This window comes from Glycine max, chromosome 14, assembly GCF_000004515.6.
Source record: "Glycine max cultivar Williams 82 chromosome 14, Glycine_max_v4.0, whole genome shotgun sequence".
Classification (NCBI taxonomy): domain Eukaryota; kingdom Viridiplantae; phylum Streptophyta; class Magnoliopsida; order Fabales; family Fabaceae; genus Glycine; species Glycine max.
Genome location: NC_038250.2, coordinates 2234430 through 2257883, shown reverse-complemented (window position 1 = coordinate 2257883; position 23454 = coordinate 2234430). Strand labels below are relative to the sequence as shown.

General features: G+C 34.8%; 2 protein-coding genes and 1 pseudogene across 2 annotated transcripts; all 3 read right to left on the bottom strand.

Moving 5' to 3' along the window:
* Nucleotides 1-2771: 2771 nt before the first annotated feature.
* On the bottom strand, nt 2772-5599 carry LOC100809201 (coniferyl alcohol acyltransferase). The gene is made up of 2 exons (XM_003545103.4): nt 4796-5599; nt 2772-4267 (listed from the first exon to the last, which is right to left on the bottom strand). The coding sequence occupies exons 1-2, from the start codon at nt 5222-5224 to the stop codon at nt 3293-3295; spliced, it is 1404 nt and encodes a 467-aa protein (XP_003545151.1). The 5' UTR covers nt 5225-5599; the 3' UTR covers nt 2772-3292.
* Nucleotides 5600-12832: 7233 nt separating this feature from the next.
* On the bottom strand, nt 12833-14379 carry GST24 (glutathione S-transferase 24). Its single transcript, NM_001249571.1, has 3 exons — nt 14216-14379; nt 14071-14119; nt 12833-13553 (listed from the first exon to the last, which is right to left on the bottom strand). The coding sequence occupies exons 1-3, from the start codon at nt 14357-14359 to the stop codon at nt 13099-13101; spliced, it is 648 nt and encodes a 215-aa protein (NP_001236500.1). The 5' UTR covers nt 14360-14379; the 3' UTR covers nt 12833-13098.
* A 2912-nt stretch (nt 14380-17291) lies between these two features.
* Nucleotides 17292-23332, bottom strand: LOC121173473 (glutathione S-transferase F9; annotated as a pseudogene).
* Nucleotides 23333-23454: the final 122 nt, after the last annotated feature.

The window sequence follows — 23454 nt, the reverse complement described above, 5'->3', positions numbered from 1 at the left end:
CATACCATATATTTTTTATATAAACATTTTCTTACTTATTAAATAAAGAAAAAAATATATATTTTGTATTTTAAAGACATCAAATATATTCATTTTTATTTAATATTTGTTTTTATAAAATATTAATTAGAGCATTAAGACGAATATTTGTTTCCTACCACAATTCACCTTGATGCCAATTCAGATGCGCATCAAATACTCTACCACGAATACGACAAGTTTGGAAGTTCACACGGTTGGTTTCTTCTTTTAATAACATCAACTCTTCAAGTAAAACCAAACATAAATGCTGACTATATTAATTGCACCTTAATTAAACATTAGATTAAACATTTCATTACAACCCGCGGAAACTCGTAATAAAATTAATTTTGTATAAAACATTTCATTAAACATTTCTTTTTCTCTATCACACGAATAATTAATTATTCTGTAATTACATCTATAAAAAAAATTCCACTTCAGTTTTTTTTTTTGTCAAATATCACCCAAGTCATTTTATAATACATCTTGAAATATGTTCCTTGTTAAAGATAAATAACAAATTCACGTAAGGATTGTAGTCCAAATTCAAATATGCCAAGACTTGAAATGCCCTTTATATAACAAGCAAAGCAATGCAACTGCATGCTATAATAATAAATAATCAACAGAATATAAGATTCAGCATATATAACTCAACCATGCTGCTAGCTATAGCTAATTACAGTAGTAGATAAGAAATCAAATCGCAAGTGGGCACTTTCAAGTTTTTAACTTGGTGTCCTTAGGAGCGTCTAGATTCTTGGAGATGGTTTCATACGTTTCCTTCAAAAAATTTTGAGTGTTAAATAACTCTTTCTAAGCATTTATGAGGGACGGAATTTAGCGTAGTTTAAGATTTTGAACGTTGGCGTCACCTTGTCAACAAATTAAACAAAGGGATATGCTTTCATGAACTTTTAGAATCCCGAAAGGACTTTTGTCTTTTTCTCTCCATTTTTATGGTGAATGTATGGACAACTAGCTAGCTGGGTGATCAAGGAAAGGCCACGCTAACCAATCAGAACCAAATTAATGGTGAGCTGTTAATATTGTCAAGCAATAAACAATAAGGAACTTGGTCAGAATTTTCTTTTTAAATGTTTCATAGAGAACCCAATGCTATTTTACATCCGAAGAAAGAAAGAAAGCAATAGAACAGAAAGATGCGATAGTAGTAGTATGTAACAAAAAGAAAACAAGAAAAAATGAGAAATCGTACTTGCATTGTTTCGAGGTGTCCAAACAATAATACCCTATAGGTTGAGAAAACCCTAAGTAGACCACATGAATTTCGGCAAAGGATCGCACAAGGGTGAACGTATTTTGCTTTTTTAAATCACAAAATGGTTATCACAATTTTCTTTTGAAATAACAAAAATAATTTTATAATTCTGTACACTTTTTTTAATTATATTTTTACTTCCTAATATTTTTTAAATTTTCACTTTTATTTCTTGAACAAAATTTAATCAATCTTAGTTCTTGAACTTTTGTTGCTGAATGATATTGATTTTATTATTTATTTTACTGTACTAAGTGTCGGTTCGGTTCATTTTTGAGAGTTAAAAACTATCATAAAAAGTTTAAATAAATAAGTTTACGAGATTAACAAGTCATCAAATGATGAGACAATTAAAAAGAAAAGTAGATCGAATGACCAAAAAAGATAATTTCCTTTGAAATTTATCAAATAAGAGTAAATTTTGAATTAACACCGTAAGTCGTAGAATTTTATACCACTTCAAATTTTGAAGCAGTAAAAATTGATGATTTTGTTTTATTTTATTGAAGTTGTAAAAACGAAACAATTTTAATTTTTTATTTAATTTTTATATGAAGTCGTAAAATCTTTTATAACTTTAAACTCATTCTATTTTTTATTTTTAAATCATGAATATTAACAAATAATATTAATTTAAAATTTATCAAATAATAGAAAATTCTTTTAAAATATTTTTTGATTTGTTTTTACATTTATCATTAAGTAAATTAATAATTTCTTACAACATTATTAATTAATTTTATTTGATAAAAATATTTTAATATTAACAACATAAAATAATTTAATAATGAAATAGTTGTTAAAAAAATATAATACATTAATATAAAATGAATAATAAAAATTAAACACAAACATAAAATTGAAGAGTAAAAATAACATCAACTGTCAACTTATTTATATGAACAGTTATTATGATTATATTTTTCAGATTTACACAATGATTTTTTCTTAGGTTTATTTGAAATTTTTTCGTCCATCTTATTATGTATATGACTAGTAATTAGTTTTCTCGTTGTACGTTGTACCTTGTCACTTTGAAGGATCATGCATGAAATATTAACCTAGATATTTAGATCATTTATCTTCCCTTTCTAATGAATCGAACCAATGTTAATAAACTTTTAAATGTTTTTGAACTTTCATCAATCAATATTGAATAGTTGTATGTGTTCTTGGTGGTTTTGTTAATTTTGCAACTTGTTGACACTCAAATTTAAGAATACGTAGTCGATCGCTTTCTATGTCGTTATACAAGTCAATTTTCACACCTATAATTATGAATTTCTTTTATATCTCATTAATTGACAAACATTGATTTAGGTTAGTTATGTCGCGATTGTTACGGGTCTGATATATTGCAGAGGAGAAAAATAACTAACTCTATGCTATATGCTATAGTAATGGATAATGATGCTTCGCTGCCCTTTTTCTCATTCAGCAGTGGAAAATATAGTGATTACAAGTACCAAAAAACAGAAAAGAAATATTGCCAAACTGTAATAAGCACTATGATGGTTATAATAGAATTTCCATCTAGAAGCATCTATTTAATTAAGTAATGGACTAAAGGAGCTATTAATTATTATCTTCACACGTATCCTTGCAGCTTGCTGGGTTTCTTAATAGTCCTCTTGGGTCGTGAAATGTGGGCTGAGTTGCTAATTAACAGCGATTGCCATCCGAATAAGTCATTCAACGATCCCTTATTCTAGCTACCCGCAGAGACGATTGTAATTGGTTGCTTTCAAGTTTCAGAGAGAAAAGTTAACACAACTCTACCAGCTTCGGATCGAGTATACGCTTTTGGGTAACGAATAACATGTAAAATTAAATACTGCAATGGCCAGAATAACATGTAAAAATAAATACTTGCGTCACACCACTTGATACTATTTGTATGGATAAAATTCACACTAGAAATTATTTTCCCTTGTTGCAAATCAACAAGTTGCGTGATTGATGAAGAACAAGCAAAGTCAATGAAGATTAATTGAGGAGGTAATCCCAAGAGAAAGGCCTAAGAATTTGAGGAGCCCTAACTTCCATGAAATTCAAATGAGCCTTGAGAAGGTGCATGTAAACCAACCAATCACCATTCCCATTAGCACAAGGCATTGGCATGACATAGCCAGAATCTCCACCCCAAGGAAAATGGTACGATGCAAACACGGGCTTCCCCCACCCAAAGTCAACCTTTGACTCCGGAAACCTTTGCCCTGAAGAAACCACAAAACTAGGTCCTTTTTCTTTTCCATGCCCACAATAAATCCTTGACAAACCAGGCACAGGTCGATGTTCTTCAACCCAATCAACAAGCCCTAAAAAATGGTCTTCTGTCACACCCATCTTCAAAAACTCATGAACTTTCTCCGCCACCCAACTCAATGGCTTTTCCACAAGCTCATCAACCGCATTCCCACCATAGGGAATCGAAAGAACATTGCCAAAATACGAACCCATGTTCTTTTCATCGTTGCATAACATCTTCCTTCCATCAACCACAACACCCATCTTCGCAGCAACGTTTTTCTTACCATCAACACTAGCAGTAGCTTCAGCAACCATCTTCCACAAGAATGCAGAGAAAGACTCGAGCTTTGTGCGCTTCACGGTACCGTTTGAGCTAGCTAGTGCTTGCATGCGGTTCAGGGATTCGCTTGTGACGTAGTATATGCGGCTGATGAGTGGCTCAGATTCGAACACGAGTTTCTTATTAGGATCTGACGGTGGAGGTAGCGCCGAGACGGGAACGTACATGTGGTGGAGTAAAGGGTGGATGGAAGGTGGGCGACGTGGGGTGAGAAGGGAGCGTCGGAAACATGGCTGGGCTGAGATTATGGGCTTGTTGGGCCGGGCTGCTTCGGCCCATGATACGAGGAACATGTTCGCAGAGTAGGCATCAGCTATGCGATGGTCGAAAGTACATGCAACTACTAAACCCCCACACTTAAGCCCAGTTGCCTGCAAAACTCACATGTCTTATGAGACGTGCCTTTAAGAACCAAGACAAAAGTTTATAATACTTCCTTCCTTTAATCCTATATATTATAGATTCAATTATTTAATTTAGTAAGATTAATTAATATTAATAATTTTATCTTAAATTTTTAATATTTTATAAAACTATTATTATCATTAATATTCCATTCTCTTTTAATTATTTTTAATATATTTTTTCTCTTTTTTATTGAGGAATAACCATCATTTTAAATTTAAATCTTATAAAAAAATTAAATTAAATTAAATTTGACTAACCAGTACTCTTGTAATACTTACTAAAAAACTCAAAGAAAAAAGATTTTAATGTAAAATTGTTAGAGAATATAAAAAAAAAAAAATCATGACGAACATAATTTTTGACATCTCAATAAAAAGAGAAAACTAATTCTTTTAGTTTTCTAACCTGTCTTCTATTATACTAGTTTACATATGCTTGTAAACATTTTCAAAATATAGGTTTGTTTATGAAGTTGTTTTATAGTGTATGACCTGAACAGCAAGCACGCCATGCTTCTTCCTTGGTACAAGCTTCCCTTCAACAGTGTCATCAGGGTTGTACAAGTTGAGGCACTGTAGTTCAACATCAGCTACAGCTTCAACAAAATCTACCCCACGGTTACTGCAAAACAGCTCAGGCTCACCCATGGTGTTGGCCACCATTTCACCAGCAAAAGGGTAATAGTATACCAGAGCCTGAGCCAGTGCATTTTTCAGTGACCCCACCATGGTTCCAAAGCAATAATATTTTTCAGGCAAAGGTTTTTTGTAGCAGAAGAATACACTCACGTCCACTGGGGGAATGAGTAGATCAAGGTTTGATAGTGGCAGCCATTGCTCTTTCATTGGAAGCTCTGGTACCACTATCTCCTCCTTGGTCACACTCACAATGAATTCTCCTTCTCCAACCTTACCATCCATTTTTCAGGAATATTAAAACTGTACGTAGCTAGCTAGGCTTGTTAATTCACGAGTACTACTTGGTTGGCTTATTGATGCACAAGCTGAAAGGGTCGCATGAATTTATTGGCAGTGGCCTAGAGAGACATGCGAATTGAATGTCCAATGTTTGATATTAATGTCAATTTTAAGCTGGATCTCATATAACACAAAATTTGTATCATTAATTCAAATCACGTTGATACAAATAATTGACTGAAAAACACTATTTCCAAGTAGTATCTCATACTTCCCGAACAACATCATAACGTTTATTGTGTGTAAATATTACTGTATTTCTCATAAGAATAACATTAAATGTCATCTAACGAATTAAGTATGGTAGTTGTTGGTGACCACCCGCATGCTACTTACTTTTCGATTGAGTACGTGGTTCTATATATATCCACGAAAGGTCTTTTCGATTGAGTACGTGGTTCTTAAGCATGAGCATTAGGGTGAAGTTGTGGAGACTTTACAATATATGGTTTCACCACAAGGGAGGAACATATGTACAGTTGATGATCTTGTGCCTTACGTGGATAAGTTAGCGATTATATCTGAAGAGCAAGAGAGAATCACTGAGTCAGTGTCACATGGTCCAGCATCAGAGCGTGAATTCCCAGCACAAGAGTTTCACATTCTTCAGTCAAGTGTTGAAACTCGGGGCATAGGCAGACGAAGGGAGCCTGTTGAAGCGAAATAATATTCCCAACAAATGATGGAGCGTGGTCATGGAATGTATTACACGCCAGCAACATTTTCCGAATATCCTTCACAGATGTATCAGTATCCTTTTGCAGGTCATCATACTGATACTTCTGAGACCTCACATTCGTTCGGTGGTGTTGCGGAAACACAACCTCATTTTTTCATGGCCCACTATGACTCCTTCACAGCAGCACGATGCCCCCATGGCAACACCTAACGCCCCATTTGCTCCGCAATGGAATGTACCCGGAGCAATACCTGATATGGACGACTTATTAGGTGTTGATTTGCGTAAGGATTTTTCTGCAGAGGCTGAGCAAGCAAAAACAGGGAGACAACGCGGCGGCAGAAGAAATCCTGATCATCAAGCGCGAAGATGGGATCGACCATGTGGCACATCCTCACGACATCACGGACACCATAATGACTGATTTTCATGTATCTGTGTAATTTTGTTGTTGTTTGTAAGACATTTGATTTTCACAATTAATCTATCGCATCTCATTTATTATGCCTTACTAATGTATAGAGTTTATGTGGCGCATCAAACTATAATAATAAACTAAGTTTACAAATAAAACTAAAGTTGACAAATAAAACTAAAGTTGACAAACGAAAAATAAGTAGTTTTAGTAACTAAAGCCGAACACCAACGCGATATGTTCTCTTTACGATTAGGGGTTTAGGGATTAGGGATTAGGCTTAGGGGTTACGGTTTAGGGATTAGGGATGTGGCTTAGGGCTTGGGGTTAGGGTGTAGGTGTTTGGGTTAGGGTTAGAGCTTAGGGGTTAGGTTTTATGGATTAGGGTTATGTTTTAGGGTTTATGGTTAGGGTTTAGGGGTTAGGTGTTATGGATTAGGGTTAGGTTTAGGGGTTAGGTGTTATGGATTAGGGTTAGGTTTTATGGATTAGGGTTAGGTTTTATGGAATAGGGTTAGGTTTATGGGTTAGGTTTTATGGATTAGGGTTAGGTTTTTGGGAATAAGGTTAGGTTTTATGGATTAGGGTTAGGTTTTATGGATTAGGGTTAGGTTTAGGGTTAGGTTTTAGGGGTTAGGTTTTATGGAATAGGGTTAGGGTTGGGGTTAGAGCTTAGGGGTTGAGATTAGGGGTTAGTGTTAGGATTAGGATTAGGGTTAGGGGTTTAGGGATTAGGGGTTAGTGTTAGGATTAGGATTAGGGTTTAGGGTTAGGGTTAGAGCTTAGGGGTTTAGGGATTAGAGGTTGAAATTGGGATTAGGATTAGGGTTTAGGGTTAGGGTTAGAGCTTAGGGGTTTAGGGATTAGGGGTTAGTGTTAGGATTAGGATTAGGCTTTATGGTTAGGGTTAGGGTTAGAGCTTAGGGGTTTAGGGATTAGGGGTTAAGATTATGGGTTAGTGTTAGATTAGGATTAGGGTTTAGGGTTAGGGTTATGGCTTAGGGGTTTAAGGCCTAGGGTTTTGGATTAGGGGTTATGAGTAGGGTTTATGGTTATGTTTTTAACTAATGAATTCATGGAACCCCACAAATAGTTAATATACACAAACCAAAATAAGTAATGTTTTTAACTAACAAATTGATTCAACCCCAGAAATTCAATACATTCAAGAGAACTTAAACAAATACAAGTCACTCGACTAACATACATAAATCAATGATTTGAACAACTCTCACGCTCAGATTGCATTGGACAGCGACGCCTGTTATGCCCTTCGGCTCCACATCTACTGCATTTTTGTCGGTGTTCAGATGGTTCTACCCAATTCATCTCATTCCTTATCCTTGTTGATTTTGTCCGACCTTTCGCACGAATTGTAGTTGGGTCAGGGATAAGTGTCCATGCGTCATTAGAAGGAGGAATAGCCGCTTCATTCCCAAGAGGTCACCATTGTGGGGAGTAAGCTTTTAAGATGTGCTCATTTGTATAAACAACATCTATATATTGGTAGTAGTTCAGGCTCACGTAACCACAAGCTGCAATAATATGTGAACATGGATAGTGAAGCGCAGAATACCTTCCGCATTGACAATAATGACCATTCAAGTTAACTGCCTACTTTTGTCCGCCACGTTGCGTAATAGGATTGAAGGTCTCCTCTACTTCAAACCTTGTGGAGTGGATGTCATACACGCGAACGATGTGCAAACAAGCTTGTTCTTGATTTTTTCTAAGTTCTTTAACAAGCTTTGAACAATATACTTGCCCTTCATTTAATTGTCTCTGGGCTTGGCGGCCACACTCAACAAAGTACTTTCGACACCTACTGTACGTTGATTTGACCAATGCTGTTATGGGAATGGTGCGACAATCCTTTAAAACCTTATTGATACATTCTGAGAGGTTGGTTGTCATGTGGCCATATCGACGTCCTTCTCTATCATAAGTCATCGTCCATTTTTCCTTTGAAATGCGATCAATCCATGTTGCTATGGCTGGACTCAGTTCACGAAATTTTTCTAAATTTTGATAAAAAATGTGCTTGCAAGGAGTGTAGGCTGCATAAAATTAGTTATGAATAACAATTTTAAGTATATATGAAAGTTAAATCAACATGACCATCAAATATGAAATCTTACCCAATTTCTTCAACATTTCTTTTTGTTTTGTATTATTGAATTTCCGATTGAAGTTGCTTGCTATGTGTCGCACGCAGTAGACATGATAACCGTGGGGAGGTTGCCAACCAAGTGCTTCGTTAGCGACAACGGACTTAATACTCGCGTGTCGATCAGATATCAGACAAATACCATTTTTATCTGTGACGTGTTCACGCAAGTGTGCCAAAAACCATGACCACGTTGTCAACGTCTCACCTTCAACCACCGCGAATGCTAGAGGAAGCACACCACCATTTCCATCTTGTGATGTGGCCGTTAAGAGGGTCCCACGATATTTGCCGTACAAATGTGTGCCGTCAACTTGTATGATTGGCTTACAGTACTTGAAAGCCTCTTTACATTGCCCAAAAGTCCAAAAAACTCTATGAAACTGACGGTGTTCGCGACTAACCGTATTCCCAACGATAAAATCGTCATGTAATACTTGAAAATATGATCCAGGAGAATGATTTTGCATGTGTGTTAGCCACGACGAAAGTTTCGCATATGACTCGTCCCAATCGCCATATTCAATTGCAATAGCTTTCTGTTTCGCCAACCACGCTTTTTTGTACGACACATTGTACGCAAATTCACTGTTAATCCTCTCTTGAATCAAAGAAATTTTTATTGATGGATCTTCTTTGACCATGCCTTTCAATAACATAACAAAATTTAAATGACAATTAATTATATATTGGGCTAGGCCTTTCTGAGCGCGCGTATTGAGCTAGGCCTTCTTCAAATTTTTTTCTTTTCTTCAATTTTTCTGCCATTTTTGCTTGTTACACCTCCAATTTTTGTATCTGCAACCAAAAATTCAATTTAATTAATTTTCTAACTTTTAATCACAAATAACTGCTAAATAATTAATTTCAGGCCAATATTTGACTAATTTTCTACTATCAAAATACAATTATTTAGCAGTTATCACACTCTAAAGCATTAGGTGTCTGGAATCAAAATACAACAAATAACCTGTTAATTACTATGACAATCTCAGGTCAAAGAAAGTTATTATACCTTTTCTTGAGAATTTTCTATTGACAGTTTATGGTAAATTTTAACCATTAGAAAATTTCAATTGAGTCAATTCAATGATCACATCAACATGTGACTCATTTATATATGCAAATTAATAAATGAGATATATTAATATTTATCTAATAAATACTATCACATATATATTAATCTATCCGGATTATTGATATCCTATTTACAATAATCTTATGATCAAGAACGGTTTAGATTAAAATTAGAATAAATTTGTTTCTCATTATCATAATATCTATTATAATAACAAGTCTTTAATTTTAATCAAGGACATTATCAAATAGACTATAGTGAAATATGACAATAAAAATAAAATAATACTTTATTATTAAAATTAGAATTGATTATATGATGATTTGAATCGTGGACATACAAATTTATTTCCATCATACTCTTCCCAGTCAAGCACCCTCAAATGATTTGGCAGATGTTTAGGCTCATATGAAAAAGATGTGTTTCGAACAATGAGAATTCTGAGCCATTCCATTTTCTCAAAAGCAAAACCACTCCAATCTACTACTGCTCGCTGGGGAGGATCAAGCATTATCCCCTCAATCTTGTCACTTCCCTTTAAAACAAGTACAAACAAGTAAGTCAAATGCATGTTGTCATTATTATAATAGACTATAATGTATAAATTATAAAACAAAAGATACATGATTCTTACCAAATCATCAGTTAGTATTTCAATAACATCAACATAATACCATAGTCTGCTAAGTTGGCCGGGATTTTTTGGTGCCTCCTTCCTAACAATCTCTCTACCCATATCTTGTATTAGATCATGCATCTTCAAGCAGCCATACTCAATTGTGAGAAGAGATTTATTAACAAGTACATTAATGTTGGATGTTGAACCAAATTCCTGAAGTATCTTTTTCACATATTCTATTCTCTCCCCTTTGAAGAAGCAAGCTATATGTCTTGGAAATTAAACTTGTTTGACATTGTCTCCCAGTCTATCATAGCTTTTTTTTAGCACATCTTGAATCCTTTCGGGAGGAGTCCTCTCGTATTCTTCCAATGCACATTCCCAATCATCTAAACTTTCTTCATCAAGAGTAGCCAAATCAGAGCCTATTACTTTTAAAGCCAATGGAAGATGCTTGGAAACATCTACAGCAAGCCTGTTTTAGGATGGCTTTGTTTGAAGGCATTCCAACAAAAGAGCTCAAGAAAATGCTCCTCATCAAGCTCTTCATTTGATAAATTTTTTCAACTTGATAAGCAATTAGTACATCTGTCTCTTGTTGTTATAATGATCTTACTACCTGAACCAAAGCAATCACACCCTCCTGCCAGCTTTTCTAACTTGTCTTTGTCATCAACATCATCAAGAACCAAAGGAACTTTCTTTCGGCGAAGCTTGCGTTTTATTTCATACATTCTTTTACTTTTACTGCCCCCCAATTCAGTTTCTAACTCCTCTTGCATCTCTAAAAGAAGGGTCTTCTGTAGATCTTCCAGGCCATTGATTTTGTTTGATTAACATCGATTAGAAGGGTCTAATCGACCGACTTAGAAAAGGCTTATTCTAGTAGTGATTTCTCTCTAACATCGGCAAGAAAACTTGCAGCATCAAAGTCTTGCACAATGTTGTCCTACAAAGCTTTGGCAAGTTCTGTATTTCCGATACCACCAAGTCCATATATGCCCAACATGAGTACATTATCACCAGTATTTCATGTCTAGAAGTGACATTACTTCTTTTATGCGGGCGCCAAGTTCAACAGGGTTTTGATTGGTGTATAATGCTTTAGGAGGTATCTTTTTATAGACCTTCTCGACAATCTCTTCAATAAATTTGGTTTCATACCTGCAGGAGCACAACACATTATTTCTTTGATACAGGACTGGTATAAGAAAAAAGTAATTATTTCATATAAAATAAAATGTAAAAAGAGATGGATCTGATGTTTGACAAAAAAAAAATTACTATATAATTATTTCATATAAAATAAAATGTTCCTCTTAAAAAAAAAAACAAATTTAGGTCTCAGTAACTGTTAGGACCGGCCCTGCTTTGATAACAATATCGTTATAGCAAAAGCACTGAAATAACTAGTAGGAGCACAAAAACAAATAATCAAACGAGATGAATACAATAAAAACTCACTCACGAAAGCGGTGAATTTTGATTAGAAAAACATTTTAGTTGGGCTTAAGTTGCTGTCGAAACATGAATTTAGAATATAACTTCAAATTATCTAATATTGTGCGAATGAGGAAACTAGTAATCTTCCATCCACATATAGAAGGTGGAGCTTTAAAAATGTTACATATTATTAAACTGGATGAAATAGAAGGAAGAGAAATAGGTAGATGAGAAGAAAAAAGATGAGAAATAAGAGTGGTATGGTAGAAGAGATAAAGTGTCAGAAATATTTAAATTAAAGTTATCCAGTATTATTATTTTATTTACTTATTTTTTAATGTAATATTATAATGATAACATAGGCTCTACATGTACACACATTTCTGGTAACATAGTACGAGAGAGGGATCTACACCTCATTTTCTCACAAATATGCTCATATTAGAGTGAAAAATTTTAGTAGTGAGACCCATTCTTTTTTATGAATATTTCCTTTGTCTTACCAAATTACTCACACTTACTCAGATGAACACAATTTGTCGCCTCTCCTCACTCCTTCCACTCTTCTCTGCCCTACCAAACCATCCCTTAAATAATTCAATTTCATTTAGAACAAAGACATGATGGTTTTTGCTATTTTTGAGTATTATAAAGCATTTCTTTTTAGTTAGTTCCACTTTTTCAATTATATAATATTAATGTAAATTACGATTAATATAAAATTTTAATGAATCAAGTAATTTTTATAGTTTTAAAAAATCATTTCTTAACTATTTATAACTTTCATCTAATATAACTTTTATTGAAGAGTTGATAACGTTTGTTTGGTAGCGTTAGGGTGTAAGATACTGTGTACCCAAGGCAGAGTGAGAGAGAGAGTTTCAATCTCTTTGTGGATCAGTTACTAAAAATGGGAAGCAATGTTGAATTTGCATACATGATATATTTTGATCATGTGTCGTGTTCCTGTAAATATTTTGCGTTGAGATTTTATTTTTCTGTTCACGTATAATACCAAAACAGGTAGTGAAGAAATAAGAAAGAGAAAAAATTGTGAGTTCTAATTTTTCACTAAGAAAAATAGAAGTACAATATATATATATATATATATATATATATATATATATATATATATATATATATATATATATATATATATATAACTTTTATTCAGTAGCAAAAGAAAAATAGAGGGTAAACAACGGGAAAGTTAAGAGCATGACCACAAGGAATATCCAAATTAAACACAAGCAAACAACTGAAAATGAAAGAAAGCAGAAATTCAACACATTCCATTAAGTTGAACACTACCCACTTTCTTCCTTTCATTGGAATCTGCTAAAAGTACATTTATTCTTGACTAACATATTCAAAGATGATACACTAATAGCAGTTTCCCTGAAACTCATTTAGCAACTAGATTGGAGCTCTGTAGAGCTGGAGAACCTTGTTCCATGATGGTCTACTGCTAATGTCATCCCACCAGGCACCCACATGCTTCCTCTCCTCTAACAAATACTTTTTCCCCATATTGTTCACAACATAATCAAGAAATGGAAGGTGGCTAATATCAGCAATGCTGAAGAAATCCCCAGCCAAATACTTAGTCTTTGAGAGCCTCTCCTCATAGATGTTCAACACTTGTACCAGCTTTGCTTCACTCTCCTCAATCACCTTGGGATCTGGAGTCACACCAAATAGTGAACCAAACAAACCATGAAGACACAAGTTGTAGGCTTGTGGATGAAAGTTGTGTGCTTCAACTTCTAGCCATTGCTCCACTAGACCCCTCTCTTCTATTGTTTTTCCCAGCAACTCAACCCCTTGAGATCTGTATTTTTCTGCATAATACCTCATTATAGCACGAGATTCTGCAGAAAAACATGAAAACACTCAAATTAGAGGGTACCAGTAACAAAAACTGAAGGAACAATCATAGATCAACAAAATAGGTTAAGCTATTAATCATTTGATCTTTTTTAATTTTAGTTCAGAAAACTGTTGAGTTTTAGTCCCTACACATACATACAAGTTAAGTTTTGATTCTAATGCTAACACCCATGGTTTTAAATAGCGTTTTGCAACCACAATTGCAACCGCAATATCAAAGTATTTTGACTCCTGTAATGCCGCAATTGCAATCCACATTTTCCCGCGATTACCTGAACTATAAAGGTTTTCTGACTTACCGTAACGCAACCACCGCCACGACCGCAATCGCAATTCAAAATCATGCTAACACCATAAAAGAATTTCTAACGCTAAAACGGATAGTTTTCTTACAAAGACGCTAAGACTTAAAGAGATATAAAAAGCAAGTGAATAGTACGTTTAACCAACAAACAAACTATAAGTAGAAAAACAGAACAAAGAAGCACAAAGTGTAACCATATAAGGTATAATCTCCATCTTTGATGACAGGAACAACTCCAAATGGCTGCAGATATTATGAATAAAGAACATGAATCAGAAGATAAAGAATCGAAGACAAAACATATTCAACAAAAAAGAAAGGAAAATACAAGAGTTGAACCTGTAGTTTGAGGTACTCAGGATCCTTCTGCTCCCCCTTAGTGACATCAACAGGGACAACCTCAAATTCGACTTCCTTCTCAACCAGACAAACCAGCACCCGCTTGGTGGAAGCACAGTGGGGACCGTATACTTTCACTGCCATGGTTTGATTCTCTTGAAAAGTCGTTCAGAACAAGAGTCAAATGGAAGAACCGCTTATATAGTTATATTATTGCTTAGTTAGTGGCAACACAACACTTATATATAGTGCTTGCCTCTACATGTGAATTAGTCACTGAAAGCAGCAAGCAAATTACCAAATATCAAGTTGATGGATGAGATCTAATGTGGACACCACGTGAGACAGCAGATTGATATTTAATATTTATTGAATAATTTTAATCAATTAATTAATGTTATGCGTGGACAACTTTAACTTTAGTTAATAGATTAATTAAAGATAAATGATAATAAGTTGTATTTTTATTAAAAAAATATGTTATTTATAAAAGAATTTATAATTTATATGATAAATATTTTTTTAAATTTCTTAACTAATATTTTAAGAATACTTGTTAATAAGACCTTTGTGTAAGTAAATGATATATATCAGAAATGCAGCATGGGAGAATTACTTTTCATTAGTTAATAGTTATTAAGTGGAGAAAGAAACTCATAGGATGCTTCTGGAGGAGACTCTGATTTTTTTTGGGATATTAGATTGTGAGGTCATACGTGGTGATCCTTATCTCCTCCTTGGGTCAATAACTCAGGTGCGCTTATTTTTTCAAAATATTTGGTTGTCTGGTCATAAAGTATATATGCTATTGTCTTTTTCATTTGGGAAGTTGCCCTACGTGTTAGTCTTTGCTAACTTACATATGTGGTCTTAAATAACAATGGAACTAACTCTGGTTTCCACCGGTTCACGCTAAGGAGTTAAGTTGATCCTTTTGAACACGAATTTGAATTTTTTTTTTTTATTAAATTCACTTAAAAAAAATTATGGAACATATATATATAACTGGCGTTCAAATAAAAAGAGTCTTATATATATATATAAAATTGTAAAAAAAATAAGTCTTGAAAAATTAATATTAAATTTTTTAACTTATTGGATACAACATCTACAAATTCTTCATTTTGTGTCATCTAAAATACACTAGAAAAAGAAACTAGTAGTAGTTTTTTTTAGCTCGTTTGGATAAGGCATCCATAAATTTTTCATGTTGTGAGAATCTAAAATACATTTGCTGACCGTTTAAAACTCAAAAACATGCATTCAAAGTTTGTTTAAAACAATATTTTATTGGTGGATTTTTACATTTTACCACCACAAACATAAAAACCATGGTCAAACCGAACAGCTCCACCCTCGATCTTCTTTCTCCCTTCTTTTCTGTTTCTCTTGCAACATAACAGAGAATGATGCAGTTGGAAAAATTAAAGTTTGGCGTTAATTAAATTTACCGGCCTGTACAATCTCTATTTAATTTGCTTCCGAGCAATATTAGATGTTAATTTTTTCTTCTTAATTCTTTTGCCTCTTCACCAGCCAATTAACACACGGTCGAAAAGGATATGCCACCTTGATTTTTCCAAGGTATGACACGCAAGATCTTACTCCTTGTAGTGACACTTGGTTTACTTTGATAACTATGTCCTTGTGATGAAACAGATTCCTATGCACACGAAATTATGTTACAAGAGCTCCATTCGCCATTGTGGTACAATGATATATAATTCATTAATTTTATGAGTCACAATCGTTTTATTTGTATGCTAAATTATTAATTAGTAGAAATCTTGTCATTGTAAATGTACTAAGAAACAATGATGATATTCTCTTTATAAAAATGTGACAAAGAAAACATTAGCCGCCCAAAGAAAACTAAGGCTGGGACCCGTGCAATTGCACGGTTATTTTAAAATCAAAAGCAGAAAGAGTGAAAGATAGAAGTAAAAAGGAAAAAAAAAAAAAAATTGAACGGTGAAAGGTTCAGCAGATCAGCACGTGGCAAACACATGGAGGTGTGAGAAGTGGATGAGAAATTTGGAGGCGGGACAGACTTAATAAAATTATGTGTAAACCCCGTGACGTACAAAAAGGAAAAATTATGTAAAGAACCTAACAAATGGTTATTATCAAGCCTAGTTTCATTTCTTATTTTTCAAGTATCACAACTATATGATTTTAATTTTTTTAATGTTCTAATTGCCCTAATTAAGTCCCTCAACTATTTTTAATTCCGCAATCAAGTCTCTCTATCATTAATCTGTTAAATATAATATTTTTACTATATTGATTTTACATTGACACGATGACGTAATGCTTATGTTACATGCAAAAGTGAGAAACAAATTTAGTGATGGAGATGAGATTCGAACTATCACGCCATTAAATTGTAGCATGTCAATATGTGTGTCAACATCTATCAATGTGACATCATGCTAACTTAGCATATCAATGTCGTGTTAGAAAAGTCTGTCAAACATGTAAAATTGATGGAGGAATTTGATTGTAAAATTGAAGATAATTTAGAGACTCAATTAATATAATTAAAACCTCAGGTATTAAACTTACACGATCCTAATATCTAAGAAATAAAAAATATAATTAAATTTTACTTTAAAAGTAATACCTAACAAAATTGCTATTATAGAGCTTTTCAGTGGTTTATTATTATTATTATTATTATTTGCTATATTTTTTAAAATTATTGTCTTAAGTGTTTATATTTAAATATTTATATTTTGTTATCAAACAAGATAACATGTTTAAAATAAACAGCCTCTTCTTTTTGTAGGTTTTTATTTTACTTGAGACTCATAACATGTTAACCTCTTATACATAGTTCAACTCTAATGGAAATAGCCATTGTTATAACTAAAGTATAAGACGAGACTCCAACCAAAAAACTAATACTACATTTATTAATTAATTGGGAGAGTCTCATGACTTATTTATATAATACTACATTAAACTTTTTTTTTACTCGGCAGAGAATCAAAGTGATCAATGTCTCACATGTGTGAGCCATTTGGAAAAACATTCATCATATATATTCTTATTGAGTAAGAAAAATAGAGGGTAAACAGGTCGAATGATAAGAGAATGAGGGTAAACAGGTCGAATGATAAGAGAATGACCACAAGGAATATCCAAATTCCACACAAGTACATAACTGAAAATATATATAAAAAAAAATAAAACTTCGTACCCCATTGTCCAGAGGCTCTTCGCTATGCGAAGGTATGGGGGAGGGATGTTGTACGCAGCCTTACCCTTGCATATGCAAAGAGGCTGTTTCCGGATTCGAACCCATGACCAACAAATCACCAAGGCACAACTTTACCGTATAAAAAAAAAAAGATCAAGTACAAATTCAACACATTCCATTCCATTAGGTTGAACATTACCCACTTTCTTCCTCAATTCCTAACTTTCTTTGGAATTTGGTAAAAGTTCATTTATTCTTCACTAACATATATATTCAATGATGATATAACAACAGACACTAATAATTCAGTTTCCATGAAGTCCATTCAACATTAGATTGGAGCCTTGTAGAGCTGGAGAACCTTCTTCCATGATGGTCTATTGCTAATGTCATCCCACCATGCACTCACATGCTTCCTCTCCTTTATCAAATACCCTTTCTCTATTTTGTTCACAACATACTCTAGAAAAGGAAGGTGGCTAATGTCAGCAAGGCTGAAGAAATCTCCAGCCAAATATTTAGTATTTGACTGCCTCTCATCATAAATGTTCAACACCTGACCCAGCTTTGCTTCACTCTTCCTCAATCACCTTGTTGGGATCTGAAGTCACTCCAAGCATTGTAGCAAACAAAACATGAAGAGCCAAGTTATAGGCTGGTGGGTGAAAGTTGTGTGCTTCAACTTCTAGCCACTGTTCCACAACACCCCTCTCTTCTACTGTCCTCCCCATCAACTCTTCCCCTTGAGACCTGTATTTTTCTGCATAAAACCTCATTATAGCACGAGATTCTGCAGAAACACACGAAAGCACTCAAATTAGCAGGAACCATGTAAGAGTAGAAACAAAATTAGTTAAATTGGAGAAACAATATTAATCATGAAGCATGAAAATATGAGTTCAAAGTGTAACCTTATAAGGTGTAATCTCCATCTTTAATGACAGGAACGCATCCAGAGGGCTGCAGATATTACGAATAAAGAACATTATAATAAGAAAATACAGAATTAATCAAATAATAATCTTGAAGGCTCTATCATATTCAACAAGAACGGAAGGAAAATAGATAGATGGAAGAGCTGAACCAGCTGTAATTTGAGGAACTCAGGATTCTTCTGTTGGAGCAAAAATAGGAGAAACAAGAAACACATAAATCAATCTAAACACATGAACTCGTGAGAGAGAAAGATTGGAGGGAAATTTCTGTTATTCTATTGTGTATCTGTTACACGTAACCATATGTTTATATATAGACTAACTCAACTAACTAACCACCATCAACTACTAACAAACTAGTAACTATTTTTTTGAATTATCCCTAACATCCCCCTTTGATTCAAAAACATGAATTATCCCTAACTCTCCCCTTTGATTCAAAAACAGTGAATCAGCAACAAGAACATTACAGCAACATTTATTGAACAAAACTTCTTAATCCTCCAAACTTTGAACTCCTACTTTCCTTCTTAGCTCCTTGAATCTGTCAGCCTTCAAAGCCTTAGTCATTATGTCAGGTAGCTGAACCTCAGTTCTGCAATGCACTAGCTTAACCTTTCCTTTAGCCACTTGATCTCTCAGAAAATGAAATTTAGTCTCAATGTGCTTGCTTCGGTCATGAGAGACTGGATTCCTTGCTAGATCAATAGCAGATTTACTGTCTACTAATAATTCAATAGCCATTCCAGTAATGATTCCAAGTTCTTGAAGCAGAGAAGACGGCCATGAAGCTTGACAAGCAGTTGAACATGCTGCAATATACTCAGCTTCACAGGTTGAAAGAGCTACAACACTTTACTTCTTTGAGCTCCAGGATATAGGTGCACCAACAATCATGAATATATATCCCATGGTACTTCTTCTATCCAAAACATCTCCACACCAATCAGAGTCTGAATAAGCCACATGATGTGGTCTAACCTTCTCATCTTGATGTGGGAATAAAATGCCCATATTCAGTGTACCTCTAAGATATCTCAATATTCTTTTGGCTGCAACCATGTGAGAGTGCCTAGGATCACTCATGAATTTGCTAATCATCCCAACACTGAATGCTAACTCAGGTCTTGTATGACAAATATACCTCAGACTTCCCACAATTTGTCTGAATACAGTTCCATCCACCACAGCCTCATTCTCACACTTATCCAACTTCAAATTCACCTCAGCTGGTGTAAGTGAAACATTACAGTCCATCATATTAAACTTCTACAGTACCTCAAGTAAGTACTTTCTCTGATGCATGAATAGACCTTTCTCAGAATGCTGAAATTCTAAGCCTAGAAAATAGGATAAGGTTCCTAAATCAGTCATTTCAGATTCTGATTCAACTCTTCAATTCTCTTGGAGCTGCTGTCAGTTATGAGTAGATCGTCTATATATAGGCAAATGAACAATGCCTCCTAATCCTGGTCAGTAAGCTTGACATACACACCATGCTCAACTGAACATTTCTCAAAACCAGAATCAGAGAGAAATTTATCAATTCTCTTGTTCCAGGCCCTAGGTGCCTGTTTCAACCCATAGAGTACCTTTCTTATTCTCAACACCTTTTCCTCATTACCTTTACTGATGAAACCGGGGGGTTGGTGTACATATACTTCCTCTTCTAAAGGACCATTTAGAAAAGCTGATTTTACATCCAATTGCCATAATTTCCAACTTTTCTAACTAGCTATAGCTACCAATAGTCTTACTGTTTCCAACCTAGCCACTGGTGCAAAGACCTCTGAGTAATCAAGTCCTTCCTTCTGCATGAAGCCTTTTTCCACTAACCTAGCTTTGTATTTTGCCACTGTGCCATCAGGTTTCAGCTTGACTTTAAAAACCCATTTAACAGCTATTGGTGTCTTGTTAATTGGTAAATTTACCAATTCCCAAGTACCATTCCTCTCTATGGACTTAATCTCTTCATTCATTGCTTCTCTCCATTTACCATCTGATATTGCTTCCTTAAAACTCAAGGGTTCAGCATCAGCTAACAGCACCAAGTGTTGTGCTAAGTCATTTTCTGCAGTCACAATACTTGAACTTGCCTGATATAATTGAAAATCTTTAAGTCTGGATGGCAGATTCCTTTGTCTTTGTGGTCTTTCTACATGTAAGTGACGTGGAGGTGAATGATCATCATTAGAAATTAAGGCATTGGGATTTACCTCAGCAGCAACCTCTTCCCTCACTAAATCATCAAAAATGTCATTTTCCCAATCCAGGTTCAAACTAGTCATAGGAGTAATACTGTCCTTAGACCAGTTCCAAGCTTCTGTTTCCATATGATGAACATCTCTACTATACACCACTTGTTTAGTCACTGGATTATACAGTTTGTATGAACCAGTGGGGTTGTAGCCAATAAAGATCATTGCTTCACTCTTGCTGTCTAGCTTCTTCCTTTTCTGATCAGGAATATGTTTATAGCATAAAGAGCCAAATACCTTAAAGTGTTTGACTGAAGGTTTCAATCCAGACCAGGCTTCTTCAGGTACCATTGAATCTAGAAAATTGTGTGGTAGATTCTTTGTTTTCAACATACTTCTCACCATATTGAGTATAGTTCTGTTTCTTCTCTCAGCAACCCCATTATGTTGGGGTGTATAAGGTGCAGTGACTTCATGCACTATACCTTAATCGGTACAATACATGTCAAACTCACTTGAGTTGAATTCTCCACCTCCATCTGTTTTGAGGATCTTCAGTTTCCTCCCTGATTACTTTTCTACCAGTGCTTTAAATTGTTTAAACACAGTAAAGACTTCACTTTTTAGTTTAATGAGATAAATCCAAACTTTCCTGCTCAGGTCATCAATAAAAGAGACAAAGTATTTATTGCCTCCAAGTGAAACAACACCAAAAGGACCACACACGTCGGAATATACAACATGCAACAAATCACTGGCCTTGGAAGCAGTATATGAGCTGAAAGAATTTCTTGATTGCTTGCTGATCAAACAATTGTCACAGATCTTTTTTGGTGTCTGAATTGATGGTAATCCCATAACTATATTCTTTGATTTCAGGGTTCCTAAATCTCTGAAATTAAGATGCCCTAGTCTTTGATGCCACAACCAAGATTCCTTATTTAAAGAAGTAGCATTCAGGCACTGAGTTTCCATTGCTGTTAGACTAACTTAAAAGGTTCTGTTTGAAGCCATAGCTGCCCTCATGACCAGCCTTTCATTCTGATCATAGATTTCCAGAAAGCCTTTTGGAAATCCTATGGTGAAGCCTTTCTCTAGGAGTTGCCTTAGACTGATCAAGTTAGTATTCATCTTTGGTACAAACAGCACATTAGTTATCATAGCATCCTTACCATCTCTTCTTTTTAACAACACATCACCTACTCCTTCAGCTTGAATTGATCTATTATCAGCAAATCTGACTGTGTTCTTTCTATTCTCATCAAAGTTAATTAACCAGTTTCTATTTTCAGTCATATGATTAGAGCAGCCTGAATCTATATACCAATTATTCTCACAGCTACTCATATCAGAATTTGTAGTCATCATAAGCAAGAGAGGTTGGTCATCAGACTTTACCTCGGTATCCTCTTTATCCAAATATGCTTCATCATGTTGCTTGCCTTTGCTTTCATTCTGAGTGGGAGGGGCTCTGCATTCAGTAGAGAAATGCCCAAGCTTTCCACAGTTGAAGCACTTCAATTTCTTTCTATCCACTATCTTTCTTCCACCTTTCCATTGACTGTTGCCACTTTTTCTTTCTGATTTTCTTGACTTATCTTGATCAGATCTTTCTTGATCTTGATATTGAGAGTTCTTGTAATTTTCACCTCTGGAACCTTTGCCCCTTCCTCTTCCTCGAGATCCATTTCTTCCACCATTGCTCCCTTTCTTAGAAGTTTGAGCAAACAAAGCCTGATCACCAGACCTTCCTGTGGATCTCTCCATGAGTCGCTGCTCATGAGCTTCAAGTGAGTCTTGAAGGTCTTCTACCTTCAACTCATCTAGCTTCCTGGATTCTTCGATCGCCACAACAATATGGTTGAAATTTGGGGTTAGCATTCTCAATATCTTTTCAACAATAGATTGATCAGAAACTATCTCACCACATGCCTTCATGGCATTGGTATGAGAGATAATCCGATTAAAGAACTGAGCTATCTTTTCATTTGACTCCATTTGCATCAATTCTTATTGGCGGCGAAGAGTTTGTAGCCGGACCTTTTTCAGTTGCTCCCCTCCTTTGTTACAAGTTTCAAGAATTGTCCATGCGTGTTTCGCATTCTTTGCATTGGAGATCTTTTCAAAATGTGCATCATCTATGCACTGGTGTAAGAGAATCAAAGCTCTACAGTCTTTCTTCTTGTTGTCCTTGAACGTGGCGCGTTGTTCTTCAGTTGCCCCTTCAGCAAGATCAGGGAATCCTTGTTCCACAATGTCGTTTACATCTTGTGATCCCAACAATGCCTTCATCTGAACTCGCCATCGATCCCAGTTCTTGTCGTCTAACATTGGAAAGTTCGCCGAAAAGTTTGCTCCTCCAGTTGGCCCCATGAACACAACGACAATCAAAACAAAACAGATGAAAGAAATGAATGATCCCTAGATCATGAACCAATGCTCTTGATACCAATTTGTTGGAGCAAAAATAGGAGAAACAAGAAACATAGAAATCAATCTAAACACATGAACTCGTGAGAAAGAAAGATTGGAGGAAAATTTATGTTATTCTATTGTGTATTTGTTACACGTAACCATATGTCTATATATAGACTAACTCAACTAATTAACCACCATCAACTACTAACAAACTAGTAACTATTTTTTGAACTATCCCTAACATCTTCTGTTTCCCCTTAAAGATATCAAAAGGGATAACCTCAAATTCGATTTCCTTCTCTTCCAAGCAAACTAGCACCCGTTTTGTGGAAGCACAGCTAGGTCCGTACACCTTCACTACCATGGTTAATTTGTTTCTCTTGAAAAATCCTTCAAGAAGAGTGAATTGGAAGAGCCACTTATTGTGCTTAGTTACACTTGTTAAAGTGCCTCTACATGTGAAATAGTCAAACAAAGTCTACATCA

Bases quoted from the DNA above. Each gene is read 5' to 3' on its own strand.
- GST24 (NM_001249571.1), bottom strand. From the start codon at position 14,359: ATGGCAGTGAAAGTATACGGTCCCCACTGTGCTTCCACCAAGCGGGTG. The intron at 14,120-14,215 runs GTTCAACTCTTG...TAATATCTGCAG, and splicing joins CTGAGTACCTCAAACTACAG to CCATTTGGAGTTGTTCCTGT. The intron at 13,554-14,070 runs GTTACACTTTGT...GTTTTTCTGCAG, and splicing joins TGGAGATTATACCTTATATG to AATCTCGTGCTATAATGAGG.
- LOC100809201 (XM_003545103.4), bottom strand. From the start codon at position 5,224: ATGGATGGTAAGGTTGGAGAAGGAGAATTCATTGTGAGTGTGACCAAG. The intron at 4,268-4,795 runs GTCATACACTAT...TGAGTTTTGCAG, and splicing joins ATGGCGTGCTTGCTGTTCAG to GCAACTGGGCTTAAGTGTGG.